Below are 26,428 nucleotides of genomic sequence, written 5' to 3' on the forward strand. Positions count from 1 at the left end.
CAGATTATCTATATTTTACAATATTTGCCTCATATTTCAGTAATTTTCCAACTCATCGATATTATATTCACATATTACAATATGCAAATGTGATCGACAGCTTAGCAGACTTGATAAAAGTGAAGGGCATGCTAAGATGGTGATAATTCGAAGTGTGAAAGCAAAGAGAATCCTAGAGTGCCCCATGGTGAACATTAATGATGCTAATAAAGCATTTGATTAATCATTCTAAAAAATTTTAAGACAAATAGGTCATTCAGAAAAAAATTACTCGACCAATGTTGAGGGGGGGGGGAGGTGTGCGAGTGAAAGCTGTGTGTTTGGTAGAAACTAAGAGATTATTAGAAAAGAAGTATTCAAAGCAAAGTGCAGTTATTTATTGTTCGACTAAAGCTAAATGTGCAGAAAGTAATTAATTTCTTGAAGGTATCCGATAAAAATGTCGATTTTCGCCAAAAATGATATTTAAAAAAATCTTTTTATTGGATAGATCAGTCTTTAAACTATCCAAAGGAGGCTTACTTTTATCTCTATGTTAATTAGAAGTCAAGATATTAATATTTTCGTTATGATTGGTAAACTGGAAGTACCGATTTAATGGACCAAAAACTTGTTAAAAATTTGTATAAATACAAATTCAGTTTTAAATACAGAACATTTTTTGCACTGCAAAATGACAATGAGAATTTTAACAGTGTTTTGTGGAAATTTGTACCTAAAGATGTCTTTGTTAAACTCCAAACCCTCACATTAGGAGCATTTATGTCTGTAATACATTTTAACGAAGGTGTTATAGGATTACTGAATATTCTTAAGGCTATTGGAGTGTATCCTAGTGCAAGTGCAGTTAGAGCATTTGCTGAGCTAGACAAAAACAGAATATACAAATCTAGGCGTCATTCATTGCCAAACACAAAAATTGCCAGAAAAAAAAGATTAAAAAAGGGAAATTATTATATGCTGAGGGGGAAGAAGGTAAAACCTATAAATGTGGTGAATTTTAAGTATGTACACACATAATTTATTATTAAAACATGTTAGTGCATACTTTAAATGCATTTTTCTGAAAACTGATTTTTTTCTTATTTTTTGCTCACTTTAAAACAAATAACTCAAAATATAATTATCATATTACTATGAAATTTTATGGACTTTGTCTTTATACTATTTTCTAGGAAATAACTAAAAAAATTTAGATTAAGGTAATATTTTTTTTTTTTTTAATTTACAGCCTATTGTTTGAACAACATCATCATAAATTTACTAAAAATTTCATGATAAATTCTTCGATTGGTTCTAAAAATTTTATTCATTATTATAATCATACAATTCTATTTCATTTCCTAGAGAAAATTATGTAGTTTATTTTGGTATAAGATTTGTTCGGATGAGAGTAATAGTTTTGGTGTAGCCAATTTGAAATTTTTAAAGAATTTGCTTAAATTTATGCTATTAAATGCCAATTTTCACAAATATTACCTTAAAGTTTTAATGTTAATTTCCAATATTGACATCCTATTACTAATTTTGAATAATCTTAAACCCAGAAATATGGTTAAATATGTCTACAATACATGTTTTTCTAAAAAAGTGCTCCAAACGTATTTGGATACCTTAATGAAATGCAAGCTAGAAGTTTTCACCAATGATACAATTTCCTTATTTTGAACAAAAGAATACTATAGGAAAAGTAGTTAAGACTTAGTCACAAAGGCTACAGACAATTAGCCTGCCATTTAAGGCATTTAGTAAATTTACTGATAATGTTCTTAAATATTAAATATAGTCATTGTTAAATAAATTATATAAAATATACTCACACATCGGAGTTTTGCGTCCCTGAATCATTACTGGATGGAACACCAGGAGCAACTTGCAAATTTAATGGTTCTTCAGTTGTGGGTTGGGAAGGTGTCCCTAATATAGTATGTGTCTCGATTGATATGGGTTGATATGACCTTTCATTGAATGTTGTAAGTACTGAAGAAACAGTTGAAGGCTGAGATGCTCTTACCCGAAGATTCATCCTGTAAGATAATAACAAGCATCAATACACAATGGTACTAAATAGTCTTATGAAAACTATATTTCGATGACAGTACTAAATGTAATATTGATTACATAATCAAGAGATAGCTGAAGCACTTCTTTTTTCAAACAATGCCTTCCCAATGTCCTTAATATAAATATTTAAGCAACTACGTTTTGTTTTAAAAATTGAAATCATAATATCATTTAGTTGGTTTTTAAGTGCCAAATATGCAAACTAATAGTTGTTTATCATCTGTCTATATATATAAAATGCTAATGCGGATATAAAATCGGATCAAATTTGTTAATCATCATTGGGCAACAGTGTGCACATTCATATAGCTCCCATGTAGAAAATATGAGATGCTACTTTTCTGGAAATGAGTAAAATGAAAACATGAGTTTAAGTCAACAACTTTCCATTATAGATTGAAGTTGATGAAAATGAGAAAAGGTCAAATGATGTTGTTAAAAAGTTATTCATAAGAAGATACAGTTGTAAAGAACGAAACAGAGATATACTAGAATGATTTTGCGTACAGAGCAATCTGCAGGAAGTGTTATTTCTTAGGATTACTTTTTTAAATTAAAAAAAAAATCTATCTACTGTTACTGTATCTTTCGAAATATCCTATTCTGAAAATTTTTCAAAGATGCGATTGTCATTGTCAAGATTTCTTAATAAATAATAAAAACTTCTGACAATGTATATATACTCATAATCAACTTACTATATATATAGCCACAATTACTTTTTTTTAAAGCAGCAATTGAATTTGTTCAGAAATATTTTATGAAAATAGATGCATATCGATGTATATTTGGGAGTTGGTTTCAAATTGCATCCAATTAGCAGAAAATTAAAAGAAAATTTTCAGAGAAATGATGAGATCCCGATTATCTGACCAAAATAATTTGTTAAGAAAAATGAAGTTTACTCCTTTCTTTTATATAACATTCACAAATGATATTACGCATGCACATGTAAGTGTTTAACAACAAGTTTCAAAAAAATCTCATTAAAAAAAAAAAAAGAAATAAAACTATAAGAACTCTGACATTTCATTTCCAGAAATCTCTAATACATAAAGAGTTCTATCATTTTCAGCATTATTTGAGGCTGGCTATTATTAAGAATATGCTAATCACCAAGTGAGAAGGAGGGGAGCATAATGGTGTACTTACAGAGCAAATAAAACAAAATATGTTTTGTTCTCAATGTCAATTTGATCTTTTAATTTGAAATCATTATATTCAATTAAACTAATAACATTTAATTTTGGGAATGGTAAAAAAAAAAAAAAAAAAAAAAAAAGATGGAGGGGAGAGGGGGGGGAGTAAGGCATATTTTGTACCTACCGTCCAAAAATGTTGTACTTTATTTGTTATGGATAAGGTCCATTAGATCCATGAAACTGATGGCTGAAAAAAATCTGCAGAAATTGATACCCAAATACTTGAATAGACAAAAATAAATAAAATCATCTTGCTTTGCAATGCTTTTTTGTAAGCAATCATTAAATGATGTATCATAACAAAATTGTTATGTGTTTCATTTCACACGAGTTCTTTATTTTGTGCAGCTTACAGTTAAAGAGCATGAGAGGTAATATATTCCTTCCTTAATATATAAATTTTTGCTTGCTAAATTCTAGATAATAAATAAGGAGAACTTTTTAAATGTAAATATGAACCTTCTTTTCATATGTTATTATTTTGAATTATGTTAAATTGTTGTTTCCACTCCTTCAAAGCATATTCTCTTATAACTAGCACGAGTGTTATTCCTGCATTTCCTTAAATATATGAACGGGGGGAGACCAGGAATTTTTTTCTTCTCCAAATCTGAGTAACAACCTTGCTTTATTATTTTCATAACATTTATTATCATCCTTTGAAAGAATAATAATAAAAAAAAAATAGCACAGTTAATTTAATTATCTTTGTTCTTACACACTAATTTAATTCCATGAATTAAAAAAATTAAGCATGAATTCGATTTTACTTCAAATGTCACCTTATATTATATATATATATATATACTAGTTGATTATAAAAAAAACTATCCCGAATATACGAAACTGTAATTATTATAGTATTCACAAGAATGGAATAAAATTTTGGTCCAAGGCATTTTGAGATATGTGTTTAAAAATCGTATGAAAAACAGCAATTAAATTTTAACAATTACAGTTACCAATTTTGAAATTGAAACATCTTTTCTTTATCAGAATGTGTTTTCCATAGCAAAAAAAATAAATAAATAATAATAATAAATAGTTTCTGAACAGTACCTGCAGCACCAAATTCCCCAGTACTAGAGAAAGAAAGGAGAAAACTACTGTGGTGTGCTTACCAGAGATATTAAGTTCAACATATTCCTTTCGGTCTGATATCTGCTTTTGTTCTGGGCATCAGCTGCTATATGCAGAGGGCCATTGTGATTGAAGTAGTCAGTAGAAAATTTATGAAAATGTCTTGCTTTCTGCTGTTATTGGTTGTTTTCTCTTTCCTTTCTGTCTACCACTGGCAATTTTCGTGCTACAGGCACTATTTTAACGGTATTTAATGTTTTTTACTATAGAGGACACATTAAAAAAAAAAAAAAAAATCGGTGCTACAATTTGAAAATTTTATGACTAACTGTTTGAGTATAGCTGTTGTATGATTATTGAGCACATCCTCAAAATGCCTCGAACCAAAATTTTATTTCCTTTCTGTGAATGGTATGATAATTAGGGTCTCATATTTCAATGTATATATAATAATTATGTATCAAACATATGCCAGTAATTAATTGCTAAAGATGTAATGTTATTGTATTAAAAATTATTAACTATGTTTGACAATGATAAATGGTCAAATCTAAATTTTATCAGTGGCATACAATTAAGTAATGTCATAAGTTTAATATACAAGCATCATATATATGTTATTGAATAATATATGGAGAATAATTTAAGAAGGATGGTTAAAGAAATGATACCATCCCACTTATTTTCCACAGCTTTTAATTTCAATACATCATCAATACAATACTACTCTAAATAAAGCATATTTATGTACAAAACAAGAGCAAAAATATGTACCTATAATTAAATGGCTCAGGAGAACTACTGATTCTTCCAATAGAAATTCCATTTATCTCTGGAGTAAGCAGAACGTATCCATTTAATGAACGTGAACTGAAAAAGAACAAAACACACTGCTTGACGATTGCTAAGGAAAAGGGACATTTTGTAAAATAAATTATCACAGGCAATGAATGAAGAAACAGGGGTGTTTGTGGGACCCCAAAAAATCCCCTGAAACTTTTACGGACTTACTACCGACATTTTGGAGTTTCGAGAAGGGGGGGGGGATGAAAAATTACGATTATGAAGTATTGAATGACCTAATTATAAAAGTTCAATGAATTACTTTTTTTTGCAAAATTAAGACCTTTGAACCCAGGTCACGAGATCGCACATCTGGTCGAACGAAGTCTCTCCCTTTTTTTTCTGCCGCGCCTACGTGCCGAAAAGAATCCAGAAGAGAATGTCCGAGAACCGGGGGAATGAGTCATAACTCGCAATAAGGAAAGAACAAAAAAGAAGTTTTTTCCCCCTTTTCACGCATTATCACTGCCTTTGGAGAAAAAGAAAGGAAAAGTTTTCACCACACACACTGACCTTGCGTTTTCTGCTTTCAAAGCAAACAAAATTACCCAGATCAAAATAAATAATTCATTATTATTCCTACTTCCTTTTGAACGACGATCCCCGGAATTTCCGGGTATCGAAGTTCAAAATCCCCGGAATTCCGGGGTTTCCCCGGAGCACAAACACCCCTGAAGAAATAAAATATAGTGCAAAAGTATTAGAGGTTGAGTGTTCTATTTATCATGCAAAATAGAATAGATTTCATCTCCTGGAAAAGTGAGAAAGCAAAGAGACAAATAAAGTTCTCGCCTGAAGAATTCCAGTCACATAAAATCAGCCTTACTAGAAGAAAGGATTAGAGATATCAGACTTTCAATAAAGAATCAAGGTAGTCATCATTTCTGCAATTTCAATTTCCCTGCTATTTCCAAGAAATTTCCCATACTTTTCCCAGATATATCTAATATCCTTAAAATTAATTTCTTGCCCATAAAATTATTCTTAAATTATGCAGCATTTTGTTGGATGTTAATTATGTTGATATTCTGAAAAAAAAAAGTAAATAACTATTTTTGAGAAATATATTATATTTATATAGCCTATATGCTCTAAATTAGATACGATGGCTAATCTTTCTCTTCCATTGTAGCTTCAGATGTTAATTTAACCAATTTTATTGAACTTAAACTGTTTTGGTCTATGCTAAGCCTAGACTCAAAAGTAATTTGATCTAAAAACGATGAATTATCAAATCATATCATCAAATTATCATTGCAATGCCATAGATAAATGAAGGAAACAGGGTAAAAAAGCAAATTTTTTTTAGATAAACGTTTAGAAGATAAAAGTAAGGCAAATAATAATCTAGTTAACAGACACAGAATAGTCAGCATAATTTGAATCAGAATTAATTATAATTAGGATGCGCGAGAGTTGTTCTTCAGAATTGTAAGAACTTCTCAATAAGCATTGATTATGTTAAATTGATGCAGGATACAGAATTTAAATTCCTCAGATATTTAAATATAAATTTTCCACAACCTAGTGCTTGCACAAAAATGTTGATGTTCTCTGTTTTTGACAATCAGTAAATGATTGATATTCATTCATTGCTAATGACGATTCATTCTACTTAAGAAAAGGGAGGAAAAAAAGTAAATCATCATTTTCGACAAAAATTATAGATTTATAAAAAAATTTCCAGTTTCAGAATTAATTTTCCTGATCTCCCAGAATTCCTTCATGCTTCCCGGTCGGTTGGCCACAATGGTTTTATTGATCCAAATGAGATAAAATTTGAAATACAGATAATTAACACAATGCACCTAAAATTTCTTAAATAAAAAAATAAATTAGTACCGAATTCCATAACAAATGGTACTATAACATAAATGATAAATGTTTGCGCATACTGAAATGATATTTCACACTAAAAATGTGAAACATTTCCAACAAGTAATCAGAGGTAGAAAAGTATCGATCTGAAGATACCACCAAGAACTTTCGCTGTACGATTTTTACATGCTGAATGCAATAATAATAATTATAGAAAGTTTAACTAAAAAATTATGGTTATATAAAGCTAAATATTTACAGAAAAAAAAATAGCAAAATCTATACTTATAATAAAGCTCAATGTGTGTGTGTGTGTGTTGGCGCTCTACAGGCCAGGTCATTTGACATACAGCTATCAAATTTGGTACATGTATACCTTAGAGGTCGAGAATGTGCACCTGGGGTCCCTTTTTTTGAAATTTTAATTAGAATTTTAATTATTAATTAAAAACTAACTTTCCCGCCAAAAAAATCTTCCATTTTCCCCACCGCCAACTTTTCCGCCAAAAAAATCTTCCATTTTCCCCACCGCCAAATAAGTAAGGCACCAGTTGTTTTTTTCTCCCAACAGTAATGAGGCTAGGGTTAACAGTTTTCGACGGATTATTTCAAACGATTCTGTTTATTTTCTTAATGTTTTATGAATTTAAAATTAAACATTGTTAATTAATCAATGTTTCAGATTCATTCTGAAGTACTTTTGAATTAAAATAACACAGAATAAAGGAAATTAAAAATGTCTAATCTGCATAGCGTTACCCCAACTGGCGTAGAAAAATTTACGCATTTGCATTAACGTAACTGGCGAAGAAAATCCACGCATGCGCATTGTTCTGATTGTTGGCATGACAACCAACGGACGATTTAAATTATTTTTAGGTTAGTTGCATGCTTTTGTAAGTAAAATGTATTTATGTTAGTTATATATTTTTTGTATATGCTTATAGTTTTAAGTACATCGTTTTTTAAGTAGTTTTTTTAAATCTGTTTTCGACCGATTATTTTAAACGATTCATTTTATTTTCTTAGTGTTTGATGCATTTAAAATTAAACATTGTTAATGAATCGATCTGTTCATGATGAATCTGAGAAATTTTTGTTGACAAATTCTTGAGATATTACATAAATTAAGAAAGATATTCTTTAGTGACCATAAAGTTTAAACGCTCAGTGACTCCATTATCAGTAATCATATTATTAAAAAAAATGCTTTGTTTCAGTAAAAAATATTATTATATTAATTGCAGATTAATCATTTACACTTTAAGTTAAAGCATAATTTCTACGAGGGGTAACAGAAAATTAGAGAGATACATATCACGCTATAACTGAAGGCCTTTATAATATTATGAGTGAATTATATGACTATCAAAATTTGAAGTTTTAAAATATTTTGCTGAAGAATCTATTAAAGTTGGAATTGCGTAAAATATTAAATGGTACGACCGGAGTTTTATCCCCTGCTTGGCGAAATTTTTAAAAATCGCAAACAACTGCCTTGCGAAATGTTCAAAAGCAAAGAAGCAGATGTTCACCAGCTTTGGTGCGTTATCGCAACTTGGGAAAGAAGGGGGTTAAACTCCGGTTCAACCTATTTAATTATTAAAATTTAAACGAACAGTAAGATTGGCGAACCGGCTGGTCGCCAAAGGCGGCTAGTAAATAAATAAAGCAGGACATGAGGGTGCAACGTAAGTAACAGTTGAGGAAAAAAAGCAAATCTTTTAAATGCGAAATGTTTTCTGGTTTCAAACACGAGTTTCTTTTTTCCAAATCTGAAGATAAATAAACGAAACTTTCCTCCTAATATAGAATCAACATCACATCCTTCCCAAGAAAATATCACATTATACCTTTCCCATGAAGAAAGGCGAATGAAGAAATAGACATCCTAGATGGGTGGTACCCTCAAATGAGGACAATTTGGTTAGCTCTCAAATTAATTTGTAGATTAAACAAATTTAGAATTCAAAACCTCATGGATATTGCTGGAAAATGGGTGATTGATTATGATAAATTTTCACTTCTTAAAAGATCAAAAACTCCCAAATTTGAGGCAAAAAAATTGGGAATTTAATTTTTAAAAACTAATTATATTTTTTAATTAATTTTATTTAAGCAATTTTAATAAAATTAATCCCTTAAAAAAACGAAATTTGCCCATGCATGCAACCATTTATTTTTCTGAAAGACTAAATGCTATTTTTCCAGCAATTTTGGGGGATTTTAAAGCAAAAAAAAAAAAAAAAAAAAAAAAAAAAAATTAATGAAAAAGTTTAAAATTGGTGTCCACTTTTACAACCACTGTCCCTGGAAGGGTTGAACATCAAATTTCAAAGAATGCAATAATTTTTTCAAGTATTTAACTATGAGATATCTGATATTTTATTTAAACAAACCTCTATAAATTTTAGTGTTATTTGAGATTGACAATTATTTAGAATACTTTAATCCTCAATATCCAAATAAGAAACAAACAAACAAACAAACAAAAAAAACATGATGGCTTACTGAGCAAATGCAACAAAAAGGTTTTGTTCTCAACACAAATTGATCCTTTAATTTTAAATTATTATATTTGACTAAACTAGCAGAATGAAGGAGATCATGGGAACAGTAAAAAGATTGGGGAAGGCATATTTTGGGTATTGAATATAAAGAACTTAAATTACTATGAGAAACTGGATTGACTTACTATGAGAAAAATGATCCATAAAATTTATTCTTTTATTAAAGCAAATGAATTTTTTTTCAAACTACTATCTCATTATTGTAGAAATATATAGCAACCACAATTGTAATAGTAAGAGCAGAAAATAAAATGCATTAATTAATCCTAAAATTTACCCTTTTATTAAAGATCTTACCATTTTTTCCTTTACTACCTCATTTTCCTATCTAGAAATATACTGCAAGCTGAATTATAATAATAAAAGAAGAAAATAAAATGCCCCAATCTTTAATAAATAAAATAAAGTAAATTTAGTTCGTTATATTTATTTCTAAAACTATAATGATCTATTTCATATAAAGACTATTTTTAGCAGTGTAATGTTTAAGGAACTGAAAAATATTCATTAAATTTTTTTACAAAAATGGAATTTAATACTTCAATGATCAGATGCGAAATAAAAAATAATTGAAGTAAAACACAAGTACATATCCATGCCTCAGATCTACTTTATAACTAATGTTCATTAAATCAACACAGTTGCCACTAAAATCTGGAAAAAAAATTCCTGTGTTTTTCTTGCATGTACATTCAAGATATGAGGAAATGCAAAAATAGCACTCATATGCTAGTCGTAATGCAATATGACTTTAAGGAGTGGAAAAGCAAAGAAAGAAAGCAACAATTTAACATAATTCAAAATAATAGCATATTAAAAAAAGGTTTATATTTACATTAAAAAAATCTCCTTATTTATTATCTAGAATTTAGCAAGCCAAAATTTATATATCAAGGGAGGAATATATTACCTCTCATGGTATTTAAATGTAAGTCACACTTGGGTGAAATAAAACACAAAACACTTTTGTTATCAGGGTACAAATAATTTGTGATTACTTAACAAAAAAATTGCTAAAAAGAAAAATTACTGTTTTTATTTACTCATTTTTGACAATTCATGTATTTGGGCATCAATTTATGAACTTCATCCGATTTTTCAGCTATCAGTTTCATGGAGCTAATCCTTAACAAATAAGATACGACATTTTTGTATGGCCTGATGTACATTTTTTAGCTATTTCACTTTTAGTGACATAAGTGAAAATATTTCCAATATATCATTGAATGCATTAAAGGGCGAATTTCATGAGATAGGTTTTAATGCCCATAAAATTCAGCTTACAATTATTGTTCTTGAAATAAAAAGGCCGAAATTGGTTTATTTTTGAACATTAAATTTGATGTTTTCGGAATTGGCATATCAATTTTTTCTTTTCTTCTCATTTCTTGTAGATAGAAAGTGTAATATGAATTATGATTTTTTTAACAAACATGTAATTTTGTTTCCCTTTTTTGGCATGACTAGTAAGTGCCTGCATCCCCATAATACTTAGGCTTATTCTCCTACAGAGCTGTACACAATAAATGGATTTTGTGGGATTTCTCCATTCTTTTCAGCAAACAGAGGATTGATTTTTTCATCCATCCAATTCCTATTAAATAAGGATTTTGAGCATCTTATTGTTTAAAAAAATTCTCAAAATTACTCTGAATAAGCTCAGAATTTCTCAAATGATAAACAAACCATTCAATAAACTCGCGTATGAGTGACTAAATACCACCGTGATGTGTCCACAGATGAAAGTTGTCAATCCCAAGAAATATATTCTATTCCTTTACGCAGTTACAGAAGTCTCATGCATCGTCATTAGCTGCAATACAGGATATTATGGAAAACGAACAACTATCTCAAAATCGAAACTAGACTGATCTACACAGAAAAAAAAAAGGGGGGGGGGAGAGAGTAGAAAATATGTCAGTGTCCGCATTATACAATCGCAATGGTATTGTTGCATTTTCGGATGTGATGACTAGGATCTTTTATTCTTGCAATCTTTAGAGATGGGCATTTTTCAGATGGGGGGGGGGGGACACTAAGAAACTTAAAATTTCCCGTTTCTATTAAAATTTTCAAATTTCCCAGCACTTTACCAGTTTGTTTAGAACACTTTCCCAATTCTGCCGGTGGAATGGCAACCTTGATCAATGTTCACATCTTTAAATCCTATTTCAAAACATAAAAAAATGATTTTTTTTTTTTTTTTTTTTTTTGTGCTGAAGTACCATTTTGTATTTATCTAACACATTAACATTCTGGTATTTAAATATATTTCTACAGGAAGTGACATCTGTAATGAATAACAATTAAATTATAATATATTAATTTTCCAACATTCATTAATAACCCTTTGAAGAAGGAAAAGGGGGAAAAAGCATCAGCACAGTTAATTTAATTGTTTTTCTTCTTATTCATCAATATTTTTAATTCCCTTAAATGCATTTTGCTTCAAATGTCAGTTTATATATAAGTATTTGGACACATACAAATGAGGATATCTCATAGGAAACAGCATAGGCATTAGTCATATGCAATATACTACAGAATTCAAAGCTATCTTGCTTAGAGAAAGGCATAATTCTGTCATAACAGGGGTGTTTGTGGGACCCCAAAAAATCCCCTGAAACTTTTACGTACTTACTACCGGCATTTTGGAGTTTCGAGAAGGGGGGGGGGGGGGGAGAAATGAAAAATTACAATTATGAAGTATTGAATGACCTAATTATAAAAGTTCAATGAATTACTTTTTTTGCAAAATTAATAACCATAAATTTTCAAACATATAAACTACTACATTTTATGCAAATATTTTAAATTACCTGAATTAATGCTTTTAAAAAAATTATCTAATTTCTGCTGCTTTTTTTTTTTATTTTCTGATGTTTGTGGGCTTGTCTTTCTTTTGTGGTGAACTTCATAATTGCAGGAAGGTTGGCTTTTATTTTCCTCATTTACAGTTGAAGAAATTTCCTCGAGAACAGCACATGCAGAGGTAGAAGCAGTTTGCTTTTCTGCTAATGTAGAAGGTTTTTCAGAGACTTTTATAGGTGACTCATCTGAAATACATGTTTTTAAGTCCTCTTGATATGTTTTCCAACTTCTGTTCATATTCTGTAAGAGATCTTTGTGAATTGGATCAGTCATTGGATTTTTTGAGCCATATTTTTCACATGAGGTTTCTTTAGAAGCCATTAAATCATATTTAATAGTCTGCACTGCATCTAGGGAATCAATCTTAAGAGAGGTTCTATAGTCAGTGACAAGTGTATCCATTAAGTAGAATGCACTTTCCACTAATGGGCCATGGAAGCAGCTAAGGCAGGCTTTGACCAATTTAGCCAATGTAGGATACTTATAATCATTTGTGAAATCATCTTTTAAATTAAAAACTTTAGACCAATATTTATCAATTGTACACTTGACTTGATTTCCACTTTCATCAGATGTATAGAGCATTTCTTTGGTGATATCAATATCACTCTGGTATAACCTTATTTCAGCTTCTACTTTTGACTTTTCATTATCACTAAAAATATGGGACATAAAAGATGATAATTTTTCAAAAGCTAATATTGTACTGGTTTTACCTCTTAGCTCTGGATCTAATGCTGTAAAACTAATTAGATATGAATTTTTAAGGGGTAATTTCTGTTTCATATGCTGAAATTTCAAAGTGAAATTCTCTTGCGTACATAAATAAAAAAATATTTCAATAAGCGAAACGAAAAATTTACACGTGCATCAATAAATGAAACGAAAATTTTACACAGCGGAGAAAAAAAAGTTGCGAAGCGATCAATGACAAATAGCTAATACGGCGAAAAATCCCCCTTCTCTACTTAATGGCGCCACGCCAGGAGAGACCTTTGAACCCAAAGTCACGTTATCGCACATCTGGTCGAACGAAGTCTCTCCCTTTTTTTTCTGCCGCGCCTACTTGCCGAAAAGAATCCAGAAGAGAATGTCCGAAAACCGGGGGAATGAGTCATAACTCGCAATAAGGAAAGAACAAAAAAGAAGTTCCCCCCCCCCTTTCACGCATTATCACTGCCTTTGGAGAAAGAAAGGAAAAGTTTTCACCACACACACTGACCTTGCGTTTTCTGCTTTCAAAGCAAACAAAATTACCCAGATCAAAATAAATAATTCATTATTATTCCTACTTCCTTTTGAACGACGATCCCCGGAATTTCCGGGTATCGAAGTTCAAAATCCCCGGAATTCCGGGGTTTCCCCGGAACACAAACACCCCTGGTCATAGAACTAGCCGATCCTTAAAGGACATTCTAGCAAGTTAAACATTCCAAAATTCATAACTTCGAGTCTGCAGACCCATGAAATTAAGAGATAGAGTGCTGTCCGGAGAAATTCGGAAAAACCGGACCAAATCGATACATACACCAAGAGTTCCAATAAACATTTGGAACTGTTGTTTCGACAAAAACCATCCACAAAGATTCACATTTGATTGGTTTCCACGGTCATGCTGTTGCCGATAAGCCTTTGATTATAAAATCCAACTGCGGTGCTCGGTTGAAATGGTGTAAAGCACATCGAAGTTGGACCATAGATGAATGGTAACAGGTTCTCTGGAGTGATGTATCAATATTCAATCTCTTCCAATCAGATGGCAGTCTGGGTTTGGTGTATGCATGGAGAACGCCTTTTGCCAAAATGCATTATTTCAACAGTTATGTTAAGTGGAGGTGGAATTATGGTCTGGGGATGTTTCTTGTAGCACAGACTGAGACTCTTGATCCCAATTCATGGTAAGTTCAACACCCCCCTATTCTAGACAACAATGTGCTTCGTATACTGTGGCAATTTTATGGGCTGGATCATTGTTATTTCAAGGATGACAATGTAATGTTGCAAGGTTCACCATGGATTGGAATGATGACAATGGGGTGAACAGATTGGATCCACTTGACCTGAATCCAGACTAGAACCTATAGGAAAACCTTTGACATGAAATGGATCGCTGAATCAATAGTGCAGCAACCATTCAAATTCGGTGAAAGAAGTTATATGTCTTCTCTAAGCCAAGTAAAAAAATATATATATACTACTGTCCATCAGTCAAACACTTGAGGAAAATAATGCCATGGAGGGTTAAGGCTGTAATTGCCTGAGATGGACACTCCACTAATTATTGTATATGAATAAATAGTGTTTATCTCTTTTATCACAAGTGCCCAATTACTTATTGGTAGATAGTGTGTGTATACATATATATACATACTACGTGGGAATTAAATTTATGCCAGTAATTAATTGCCAATGTTAATGTAATAATAATGTTAGTTGCAATTAAGATTATTAACTATGTTTACCAATGACACATTGTCAAATCTAAATTTATCAGTTTCATTCAATTAACTAATGTCATAAGTTTAATATAAATGTATCATATATATTATTGAATAATACATGGAGAATAATTTAACCCTTTTGGGATAGGATGTCTGTATTCTAGACATTCCCTAAAGATGGAGTGTATGCGGAAAAAATCATCCCACAGGATGGGGGTTTGCATCGCTAAGTCTAACTTTGAAAATAATAATAATTATAATAAATAAAATTTAAGCCCTAACGTTGTAATTTTTGGTACCAATTTAGAATATTAGTTCAGCTGCCATATATGTTAAAATTAGCATTTATAATTCATTTTCTTTTTTTTAACATTAAAAAATATTTTTTAAAATGCAATTGCATTGTGAAATAATTTTTAGAAGTCCTATTCCAATCATTCTGAAGTTTTAATAGATAAAATACATTAATAAACTTTAAAATGAATACTAAAAAACAATACAAAAATTTTATTTAGAAGGCATGCATGCAGTGAGCTTAGATTCTGATAAAATATCTTTATTAGAATCACTCAAACTCTTGATTTCTAATTCTTTAGACCACGAATCTTTGTCAATAATTGCTTTATTCATAATGCAACTTTCTTCCTCTTATAAATAATGTTTTCTTACCAAATTTAATTGAATTCAAGACATTCCGAAATAAAAAAGGAAGCACATGTAAGGCATCTGAATGCTACAATAAATGCAACAAAACTGATAGTAATATAAAAACTACATAGAAGATAAAGTAATAATAAAAAAATAAAACTCAGATTGAGACCAGAAATGCAAAAATGTTTCTATCGTGTGGAAAGTTAAAGAATCCAGCTTTGTTTATTTACATTATGCATACCTCCTCCCTCAGTAGCTGATGAATAAAATACCAAAGTGAGGCAGAATATAAGCTAACTAAAGGTACGGATACTAAAACTATGTTAATTTCAGAAGTAATGGACACAGGAAAACAAGCTGTTTCAGCTTAAAATGAATGCACTCCTGCATCAGCCTTCCATTGAGCTCAACTTTCAGAGACACATGGGTGGTATGCCTGGGTGCGAGAGACATTCGTAGTTGATGAATACATGATTCGCCCATCGCAAAAAGATAAAAAAATTTGTATACAAGGAAAAAAAAGTTGATTGGCTTTAATTTAGTTTTGGTATATTTTGGCAAGAGTAACCAATTACCTTCACGTACTTTTGGAATATCATAAATATTTTGCTTCACTTTTATTTTTGGAAGCCTTGAATCATTCAGCGTATTCACAATTGAAAGTCTGTAGTAAATCCAGCTTATTCTTAAAGTTCTAAGCTTTTACATGAAAATTTTTTAAAGTACTAATATATAAATAATTCACTAAATTATGTTGAAATATAATTAGCAAATACTCTACATCACTTGCAGAAAAGCAAAAGATGAGTCGTTACTGTTAAAAACTAACTCAAGTGGTTTTCCCATTAATATACAAAATTATTCCTAAAAATGGAGGATTTCCTTTCTATCTAAACAAGCAAAAGGAAGTAAAAGAAGAGTCAAGTAAATATAAGAGATAAATTTTCCAAATATATCAGTATTTCCCTAAACCCAGACAAACCTTTTTCCACAGACTTCCAGATTCATAGAAATCTATTAAACATTGAAAAATTAGACACTGCAAAGAAAGCGGTATCATATAATCAGACAGATCTAGTGTGGCTTACAGCTAAGCAAAATCCTTTTGGATTAATTTTTTTTTATGCATCATCAGACCATGAGCTTAACATTCAGCGATACACTGGTGGTATGTCCAGCCGTAAGATACATTCGTAGATGATGCATATATGACATACCAGTCGCGAAAGGGATAAGAAGGGTGGCTAAAGAAAGAATAGCATTGTGTTTTTCTGTTTTTAATTTCAATATATTATCAATACAATAATAGCCTAAATAAAACGTAATTATGTACAAAATAAGAGCAAAAATATTTACCTATAATTAATTGGTTCAGAAGAACTAGTTCCTGAAATTTCTATGTTAGAAGTTTCTGCAGGATTTTCTGGTGGAAATATGCATGTACCCATTACAACAGGAGGATTTGGTCTAGAGCGTAAACTAAAAAAAGAACAGAATACATTCAACCAGAAATATTATGTTAATAAACACTAGATTTATATATCTGTTTATAAAGTAACAATATAAATTCAATCCAAGAATGTGATTGACCAAGTGCAAAAAAGATTAAATCAACAAATGCAACATGATATAACATATGATGGAAAACATGAGGGGGGGGGGAATTAACCCTCCAGCTGCGTATTTCACGGGTTGGCAATCAGCCCATTTTCTATTGCATCCCACGTTCTTCGCAGTTTAGAGTACTTATTTTTACAATTACAGATTTTTATTATATTATTACGGCATGACATATAGTATAAGTTCTCTTTCTTTGAAAAATATTTGAACTTATTTGCAAATATAGCATATAAATAGTGATTTTAAGGAATTACACAATCAGAGGGTTAAACAGTAAATGTAAAGAAACAATTGCCAAAACAACAGCCAAATATGCTTTTATATTCATTTCAAAATATTTTTAAAAGTCAGGAATCAATAATATGATGGTTGAATTTTCTATAGAATGTGTTTTCTTGGCCCATATGAGATGAAATTTGTATTACTGATAATTTACATGTAATTCACAATTTTTAAATAAAAACATTTCACACTGAATTCCCCAACAAATAGTGCTGCAATATAAATGCTATATATTTGGACATATTCAAATGATGCTTCACATTTTCAAAGTGAAACATCATTTCCAGCAAGTAATCACATGTAGAAAAGTATCGATCTGAAGTCACAACTAAAAATGAAAATTTGGGGTTTTGCATGAATACATATAATTATCTCCAAAAAGAAAAGACCTCTCCCCCTGCCCCACTATCTAAATCAGGAAAAAGAGGTGAAAGAGAAAATCAAGAAGGTAAAATATAATAAAGGAAAAATCAAGAAAAAAAGGATATAATTCCCCCTTCTATCAATATTTTTGATAGAATGAGGAAAATATATCCATTTATAATAAGATCCTGATTACCTGATCAAAATCATTTGTTACGAAATATCAAGTCTTTTATATAATATTGAGATATGATATATAAGTATCAGTGTTTCATGTAAGTTTCATTACATTCATTAAGTTACATACATCCATTAAGTTTCAAAACATTTAATTTTAAAAAAAGGAAAAAAGAATTAACTATAAGAATTCTGACATCTCATTTCCAGAAACCTCTAATACACAAAGAGTTCTATCAGTTTCAGTGTTATTTGAGGCTGGCTGTTATTAAGAATACTTAAATCATCAACGTCCAAGTGAAAAGCAAAAATGAAAAATGGCATACTTAAGAGAGCAAATGAAACAAAATATGTTTTGTTCTCAATGTCAATTTGATCCTTTAATTTGAAATCATTATATTCAATTAAACTAGTAGAATGCAGGAGATTTTAGGAATGGTAGAAAAAAATAGTGAGGGCGGGCACAGCATATTTTGTAACTGAAACCAAAATCATTTCTAGGTACAAAATATGCCTTGCCCATCGTATAAATTTTGGGTTTTTAATTTAAAGGATTTAATCTGACTTACTATGAGAAAAACTGAGAATAATGAGTCCTAAAATTTACCCTTTTATTAAAGATCTTTAACCATTTTTCCCTTTCTAGAAATATATTGCAAGCTGAATTATAATAATAAAAGAAAATAAAATGTCTCAATCGATCTTTAATAAATAACAAACAAAAGTGAATTTAATTCATTATATTTATTTCTAAAACTATAATGATATATTTCAGATAAAGACTATTTGCAGCAGAGTAATGTTTAAAGAATTGATAAAAACACTCATTAAAATGTTTACAAAAATGGAATTCAATACTTCAAATATCAGACATTCAATAAAAAGTAATCAGAATGAAACACAGGTACATATTCATGTCAGAGGTCTTCTTTATAACTGATATTCATTAATTCAATGTTCACATTGTTAAATCATGTTTTGAAACTTATAAAAATGATTTTATTTTTCATGCTGAAGTACTATTTTGTATTTCTCCAACATATTTAACATTCTAATATTTAAATACATTCTCATAGCAAGGGAGACCTGTAATGAATCCAACATTCATTAATAATCAGTAATTTCCAACTTTTATTAGCAAACATTTGAAAAAAAGAGAATAAAAAAAATTAGAACATTTAATTTGTCTTTCTTCTTATGCCTTAATTTTTTTAATTCCCTTAAAAAGACATGAAATGAATTTGATTAAAATATATAATACTTGTGTAATTTCATATATATAATACTTGTATATTAAATTTATACCAGCAATTAATTGCCAATGTCAACTGTAATTAAAATTATTAAATGTTTGTCAATGGCACATTGCCAAATTTAAAATTTATCAGTGGCATGCAATTAAGTTTAATATACAAGTATCATATATATTATTGCATAATACATGGTGAATAATTTAAGAAGGATGGCTCAAGAAAGGATAGCATTCCATTTATTTTTCAACTTTCAATTTCAATATATTATAAGTCAGGGCTGCCACTCAAATCCAGGAGAAAAAAAAATCTCTGTGTTTTCCCCGTATGTATATTCAAGATATGAGGAAATGGGAGAATAGCACTCATGCACTAGTCATAATGCAATATGATTTTAAGGAGTGGAAAAAGCAAGGAGAAGAAGTATGAATTCATTATTATATGAAATAATTGAAAATTAAAAGTTTATATTTACATAGAAAAGAAAATTTCTCTTTATTTATTATCTAGAATTTAGTAGCAAGACCAAATTTATATATTAAGTGGGGAGGGGAGATATATTACCTTTCACGCTTTTAATCTATAAGTCACCCAAAAGTAAGAACTCAGGAGAAATAAAACACAAAACGCTTTTGTTATCATGATAAAACTTATTTGATGATAACAACAACAACAATACAAAAAAAATATTACAAAGCAAGAATTCTTTTTTAATCCATACTTGCCAATTTATGTATTTTAAATCAATTTCTGCAATTTTTTTTAGTTTCATAGGGGGGATCTTTTTAAAACGACAGTCTTTTTAATAAGGTATGACATTTTCGTACAGCCTAATATACATTTTTTACCTATTTCATTTTTATATGGACATATATGAAAATATTTCTGATATATTATTGAATGCATTAAGACGAATGTGATGGAACAAGTTTTAAAGCCCTTACAAATTCAGCTTTAATGTATCGTTCTTGAACTAAAAAGTTGAAAATCAGTTTATTTTCGGACATTACATTTGACGTTTCCGAATTTGACATGTCATATTTTCCTGTATTCCTTTTATATACTAAGTCGAACATCAATGATGATTCTTTTAAACGGAGAAGCAGTCTTGTATGTTTTCCTCTTTTAACATGTCTAGTAAATGCTTGTTCCCATATTACTTAGGCTTATTATCTTTTTATAAAGCGAGCTGTGCACAACAAATGAATTTTGCGAAACTTCTCGAAACCATTCAGCAAAATTTTTTTTATATACGTCCAATTTGTATAAAATATGAATTTTGAGTAGCTCATAGTTGTTTTTTTTTTTTTTTTACATCTCTAATCTATTTTGAATAAGCTTGCAGTTTCTGAAATAATAAACAAATCATACGAAAAACTAAAGTATGGTACCACCACACTGCTTTCACAGAGAAAGGTAATCTATTCATTCAGTTACAGAAGTCTTGCACACGCTCATAAGCTTCAATCTGGAAATCACATGGAAAAAGAACAACTCTCTCATAAATTGAAACTGGAATGATCTAAACAGAAAAAAGAAGGGAGAGAGAGAGAGAAAAAAGGTATTTCCTCATTGCACAATTGCAAATGATATTGTTTCATTTTTAGAACCTATGACTGTGATATTTTATTCTTGTAATCTTTAGAGATAGGCATTTTCTAAATGGGGAAAAAATAACCAAGAAACTTGAAGTTAACAGAATTTTTTCGGTTTTTATAAAAATTTTCAATTTTCCAGCATTTTCTCGGTTTTTTAATACAATTTTTGAATTTCCTGCGTTTTCCTGCTCTCCCATTGGCGTGACAACCCTGATCCATACAATAATAGTCTAAATAAAACATTTATACACAAAATAGGAGTAAAAATATTTACCTGTAATTAAATGGCTGAGAAGAACAAGTGGTTCTTGCATCAGGAATTTGTGGAATTTCCGGTGGAGGTATAAAATTAGCATATGTACCATTTAAAACAGGGCATGAACTAAAAAAGAACAAAATACATTCTACATAAATATTATGTTAATAAAAACTACATTTATATATCTGTTTATAAAGTAACAAAATAAATTCAATCCAAGAATATGATTGACCAAAAGGCAGAAAAGATAAAGTCAAAAAATGCAACACAATATAACAGACAATGGAGAACATGCAAAAAGGATGAATTAAGCAGTAAATGTAAAGAAACAATTATCAAAACTACAACCAAATATGCTTTTATATTCATTTCAAAATATTTATGTCAGAAATCAATAATATGGTAATTGAATTTTCTCACTTCAGGGGGCTATAGAATGTATTTTCTTGGCCCATATGAGATAAAATTTGAATTACTGATAATTTACATGTAATTCACAATATTTAAATAAAAACTTTTCACTCTGAATTTTCCAACAGATGACATTTTAATGTAAATGCTATATATTTGCACATATTGAAATGATGCTTCACATTTTCAAAGTTAAACATTTCCAGCAAGCAATCTTATATAGGGGGAAAAAAAACCAATCTGAAGTTAGTGCTAAAAAGCAACACTTCTGGTTTTACATGAATACATAAAATTAACTCTAAAAGGAAAAGATTTTTCCTCTTTTATCTAAACCAGCAAATGGAAGTGAAAAATAAGCCAAGTAAATAAAAAAGACTTTTTCCCATTCTATCAGTATTTCTCTAAACTGACATTAAACATTTTCCATTGACCTTTGAATTCATTAAATGCTACAGAAAAAATACAGCCTATCTAGCATGATGGAATGTTTTTCCTTTCCCTCAAAGAGAAAAATGTGTATATATAGAATTAAATTATAGAATATATAAATTAAAGTACAATTATCAAAGCAATTGTTAGACATTGCCACCCTTCTCTTTTAAATTTTTTGACAGGCCATATCTCAGAAATATATTATGAGAAATATTTGAAATTTTATAAGCAACAAAAAATACAAATATATTAATATTGTACCAAAGGATGAGATACTAATTTCATGTAAAAGTAATCTAAATCCTCATTGTAATAAACTTAATGATACTAATTTCTAACTAAATACATCTGATAAATATAAAGAAAAACATTAAATAATAAATATGACCATCATAAATCTGTGAAACGAGGAATACAGGATAAAGACATTATACTGATAGTTTATTTACAATGTCAAAAAACTGAGTTTTACTATACATGCAATTGATATGCATTCAGATTTTTCTTCTAAAAGAAATGCTAACTACCCTATGTTCCTATGCTATGTACTCTATGTATGTACTACTCCCATTTAATAATTATATTCTATACTGTGATTTTTAAAATATATCTATAAATATGGCTATGCTTTTGTGGTGCAATGTTCCACTACATAGAACATTTAACTTCTCTCACTTCTAAATTAGTTAAATTCAACTATAAATGGGGAAAAAAATAGGTTTAAGACACCCTTTTTACCTTCTTTTTTAATAATAGATGACAATTTTAATCATAATTTATAACTATATCCCATTTTGTAAAAGCATATTTTTTCAAGGAATTTGTTGTTGTGCCTTAAACTATTTATTCTATATATTTTTTATTAAGACAGCACACATATAATCACTGGATAAAATTAGATGTTCCATCAACTGAAACCACCACCAATCATGTTACTATGCTGGAAAGGAAACACCTGTGTGTTTCTATTCTTCTCCGTTTTTCGTGGAAATTGAAGGAATATTGTTTGGGAGGGTCAGAATTCTCAGAAATGACCAAGTTAAATGGAGTTAAAGTTTTGTTGATTTACTTTTTTTTTTTTTTTAACCAGTAGCTTTGGTCATCTTTACTGAGTTTTCTGTTTTGTTATTTTGAGTTCTATTATCATTTGTTTCATATAATAAATAATTTTAATTATATATATGTAGTTTTTTTTTTATTGTAAATTAATTTGTACTGAAAATGGCATTGAGAGATCAACTAAGTCTTCCGAAACACTAAAAATGTTTCAAGTATTACCCTCCAATACCGAATCTGAGCATGCCTTCTTGTGGTGCATGATCACGCGAAATCTCCTACACAGGTAATAAAGTAGTAATTCCCCCCCCCAAATACTAGAGTTTTATTCATTTCCAGGCTTTTCTATAATGCTTGCTTAGTTAGACTTTTCAGAACTCTAGTGGTGCAGCATTCCAGCTGATGACACATATTAAAAATCAAAGTTTTAAGTACAATCTTCATGAAATTAGACTTAAATAGGTTATCTACAATTTTTTTTTTTTTATTTGAGTTTAAAATTGAAAGGGTAGTGTGCCCCAACGGGTTAATGACAACATGCAAAATGAAGTGCACTACTCAGTTTTGAAAGCATTCTTGATTTTTATTATTGTTGTTGAGATAAGGCCAGAGAGACATTTCAACAATCTTATTAATCACAATAAAGTTTATTTCAAGCACATTACAAAAAGAAATAAAATTGCACAGTAACAAAATATTTTAGGCACATTAAATAAAAGTGGATAAAAAGTAAACGGTAATATAGGATTACATCTAATTATTATAGTAAGTTAAGAAAATGCAATATATTCTGAAAAATGCCTTGAATATCAAAAAAAAAAAAAAAAAAAAAAATTTACAGTTTTAACTCTACAACAGCTAATGTTGAAAAATTTGCATTTTTTAAGCACAAAACGAATATTACTAGAGCAATGCTCATAATTTCTACTACTAATAAAGACGAATGCACATATGTGTTTTGACGTTCTATAGGCTAGATTATTTGACCAAGAGCTACCAATTTGGAACATGTATATTTTGGAAAATAGGGTTATACAGCTCTGAGATATTTGAAAATTAATCAAAAATTTGGATTTTGTTGCTTTTTTTGGGAAAGGGGGATATTTTCTGAAAATATTCTGCACAGAAATTATTTTTATACTGCTTCTCTTTTCCTTCCAAATTTACGAACAGGAACTATATGATATATGAAAGAGATATAATAACACCATAATGTCATGGAACTTGTCACCATTAGAAGAGTTCATATATACAATGCACAAAACACATGTAAAGGCATTTTAATTTGTCAACACCAGCATATGGAAAACGAAAACACACACACTTGGAAATGGAGTGTTGCCTTGGGCCTATGAATTTTTTTGAATTAAGTCTAATCTTCCAAAAAAAAAAAAAAAAAAAAAAGAGGGAGAGAAAGATAAGAAGGGGTAGGGAATCCCATAAAATTAGCACTTTAATATAATTAATTTTACAAATAATGCACATAATATATTTCTACTTAAAATGTAGTATAAAGAACATAACATTAATAGAAATGATCAAAACAAGCAAAATATTCATTTTAACTATGCATGCAAAAAATAATAGCATGCTCATGAAAGCAAAGTCACCAATGCTATCCATAAGTAATTTTTAAAAGGAAACTAAGAAACACTAATCTGTTGATAATGAAATTCCAATTTAAAAATTCCCATTCTTCCCAGTTATCATTAAAAAGTTCAGCTTAAGTTGTGTTTTATTTCAGAAGTTTTAAGTTCAGAGCAAACATTTAATGGCATATTACATTTATATTCCTGCATGTCAGAGAAAAATAAATCTTATAATTTGCTGTTATTACTAAAATTCCAATCATTTCGATAATTTCAGAAGGCAACGTGTTTCTTATCCACGTCTAACATAATGAAGTTCAATATAATCCCAACACATGTGCTAAGATTTCTATAAAACACAAATAGAAATATTTCACCCTCACCCCCTGAAACAGTAAGTTGAACGCAGTTTCTCATATTCTCCAAAGAAAAAAAAAAAAAAGAAAAAAAGTAAGAAACAAGAATGCTAGAGTCCCTTTAAATCACATATGCACTTTTAAAGAGTCATTTGTTTATATTAATAAATCTATTAAATAAATAAATAAAAAAAAAAACAAGTATCTGTACATGAAGGTCAAATGCCACAATTTAGCAGTTGAAAAAAACCTTATAGTTTCGCACCATATTGTAGTATTTAAAAATTCAAATAGATCGTTCAGGCTCAAAGTTGTAAATACGAGACGATGGACCTATACAATTGACCTGAGTGCTTGGCTTAGATGTGACGCTAGGCTAATAAGAATAGAAAGAGCTCATCGACTCAAACCCTTCAGACATTGGTACTGAAGGGGATAATGTCTGACAATTTGATGAAATTATGGATATGATGTTTTATCTAAATGATTTAACTGAAACTATATATAACCAATATATATGTAGTAAATAAATAAAATACACCTTAAGGAAACTTGAATAGTAAAAACACACCTTTTTTTAAATAATTCTTTTGAAAGTAATTAAATAGAAGAAACTATTTATTTTGGATTAAAAAAAAATACAATCAAAACCCATTACTTATCTACTTTTTAAAAATTATGAAGAACGTAATGATGTATATATATATATTTAAAATCTAACCTTCTAATAGGCATACTATTTTTTAAAAATTTTCTGCATAAAATTATAAGGATATGACTAAGAGAAGGAAGGGGATAGATATTTTGAAACTCAGCAATAAAAGTGAAAAATGTTGGCTATGTATCCAGAAGGAATGCATGGAAGGGGGATGGAGGGGATAGATATTTTGAAATCTATACTTATAATAAAGCTCAATGTGTGTGTGTGTGTTGGCGCTGTACAGGCCAGACCATTCAACCTACAGCTACCAAATTTGGCACGTGTATACCTTGGAGGCCGGGAATGTGCACCTGGGGGTTATTTTTTTGAATTTTGAATTATAATTTTATTTATTTAAAAATTAAGCGAAATTTTGGCGTGTTTCTGCTATAGCTTCCGAAAATATTATTGCAAAAAAAAGATTTTTACATGAAGTTAAAGATCAAAAATTTATCTTTTAAATGATACCAATGTTTTAACCTTAAAATTAAATTTCTATTTTTAATGAATTTTTAAATAAATATTTTAACTATATTTTTCAACAATTTTTTTCGTACAAAATAAAAATTAAATTAAAGCTGCACGAGCACATTTCGCATTCATGGGAAAAAATTAGCTTTTTTCAAAGTGTTGCCATCACAATGATTAAAGCTCCAACTAAAAATAAATTAAATCTTTTTGGAAATGAAATCTGCAAAAATATATGTGTCTGTTGGAAATGAAATAAATATGAAATACTATTTTTTTAAAATAAATTCAAGAAAAATTATTTTATGATCTTTTACACTCTCTATA

At 29.5% G+C, this 26,428-nt stretch overlaps 1 protein-coding gene across 1 annotated transcript in view; it reads right to left on the reverse strand.

The window, feature by feature from the left end:
* LOC129963140 (uncharacterized) overlaps positions 1-26,428 on the reverse strand; it is a 49,012-nt gene that overhangs the window by 13,525 nt on the left and 9,059 nt on the right. Inside the window, exons 5-8 of the mRNA XM_056077241.1 lie at positions 21,105-21,212; positions 16,897-17,019; positions 5,121-5,216; positions 1,821-2,027 (exon numbers count right to left, since the gene is read on the reverse strand). Coding sequence (XP_055933216.1) covers positions 1,821-2,027; positions 5,121-5,216; positions 16,897-17,019; positions 21,105-21,212 — 534 coding nt within the window. The remainder of the gene's footprint in view (positions 1-1,820; positions 2,028-5,120; positions 5,217-16,896; positions 17,020-21,104; positions 21,213-26,428) is intronic.

The sequence above is a fragment of the Argiope bruennichi genome, chromosome 3, assembly GCF_947563725.1.
Source record: "Argiope bruennichi chromosome 3, qqArgBrue1.1, whole genome shotgun sequence".
NCBI lineage: Eukaryota > Metazoa > Arthropoda > Arachnida > Araneae > Araneidae > Argiope > Argiope bruennichi.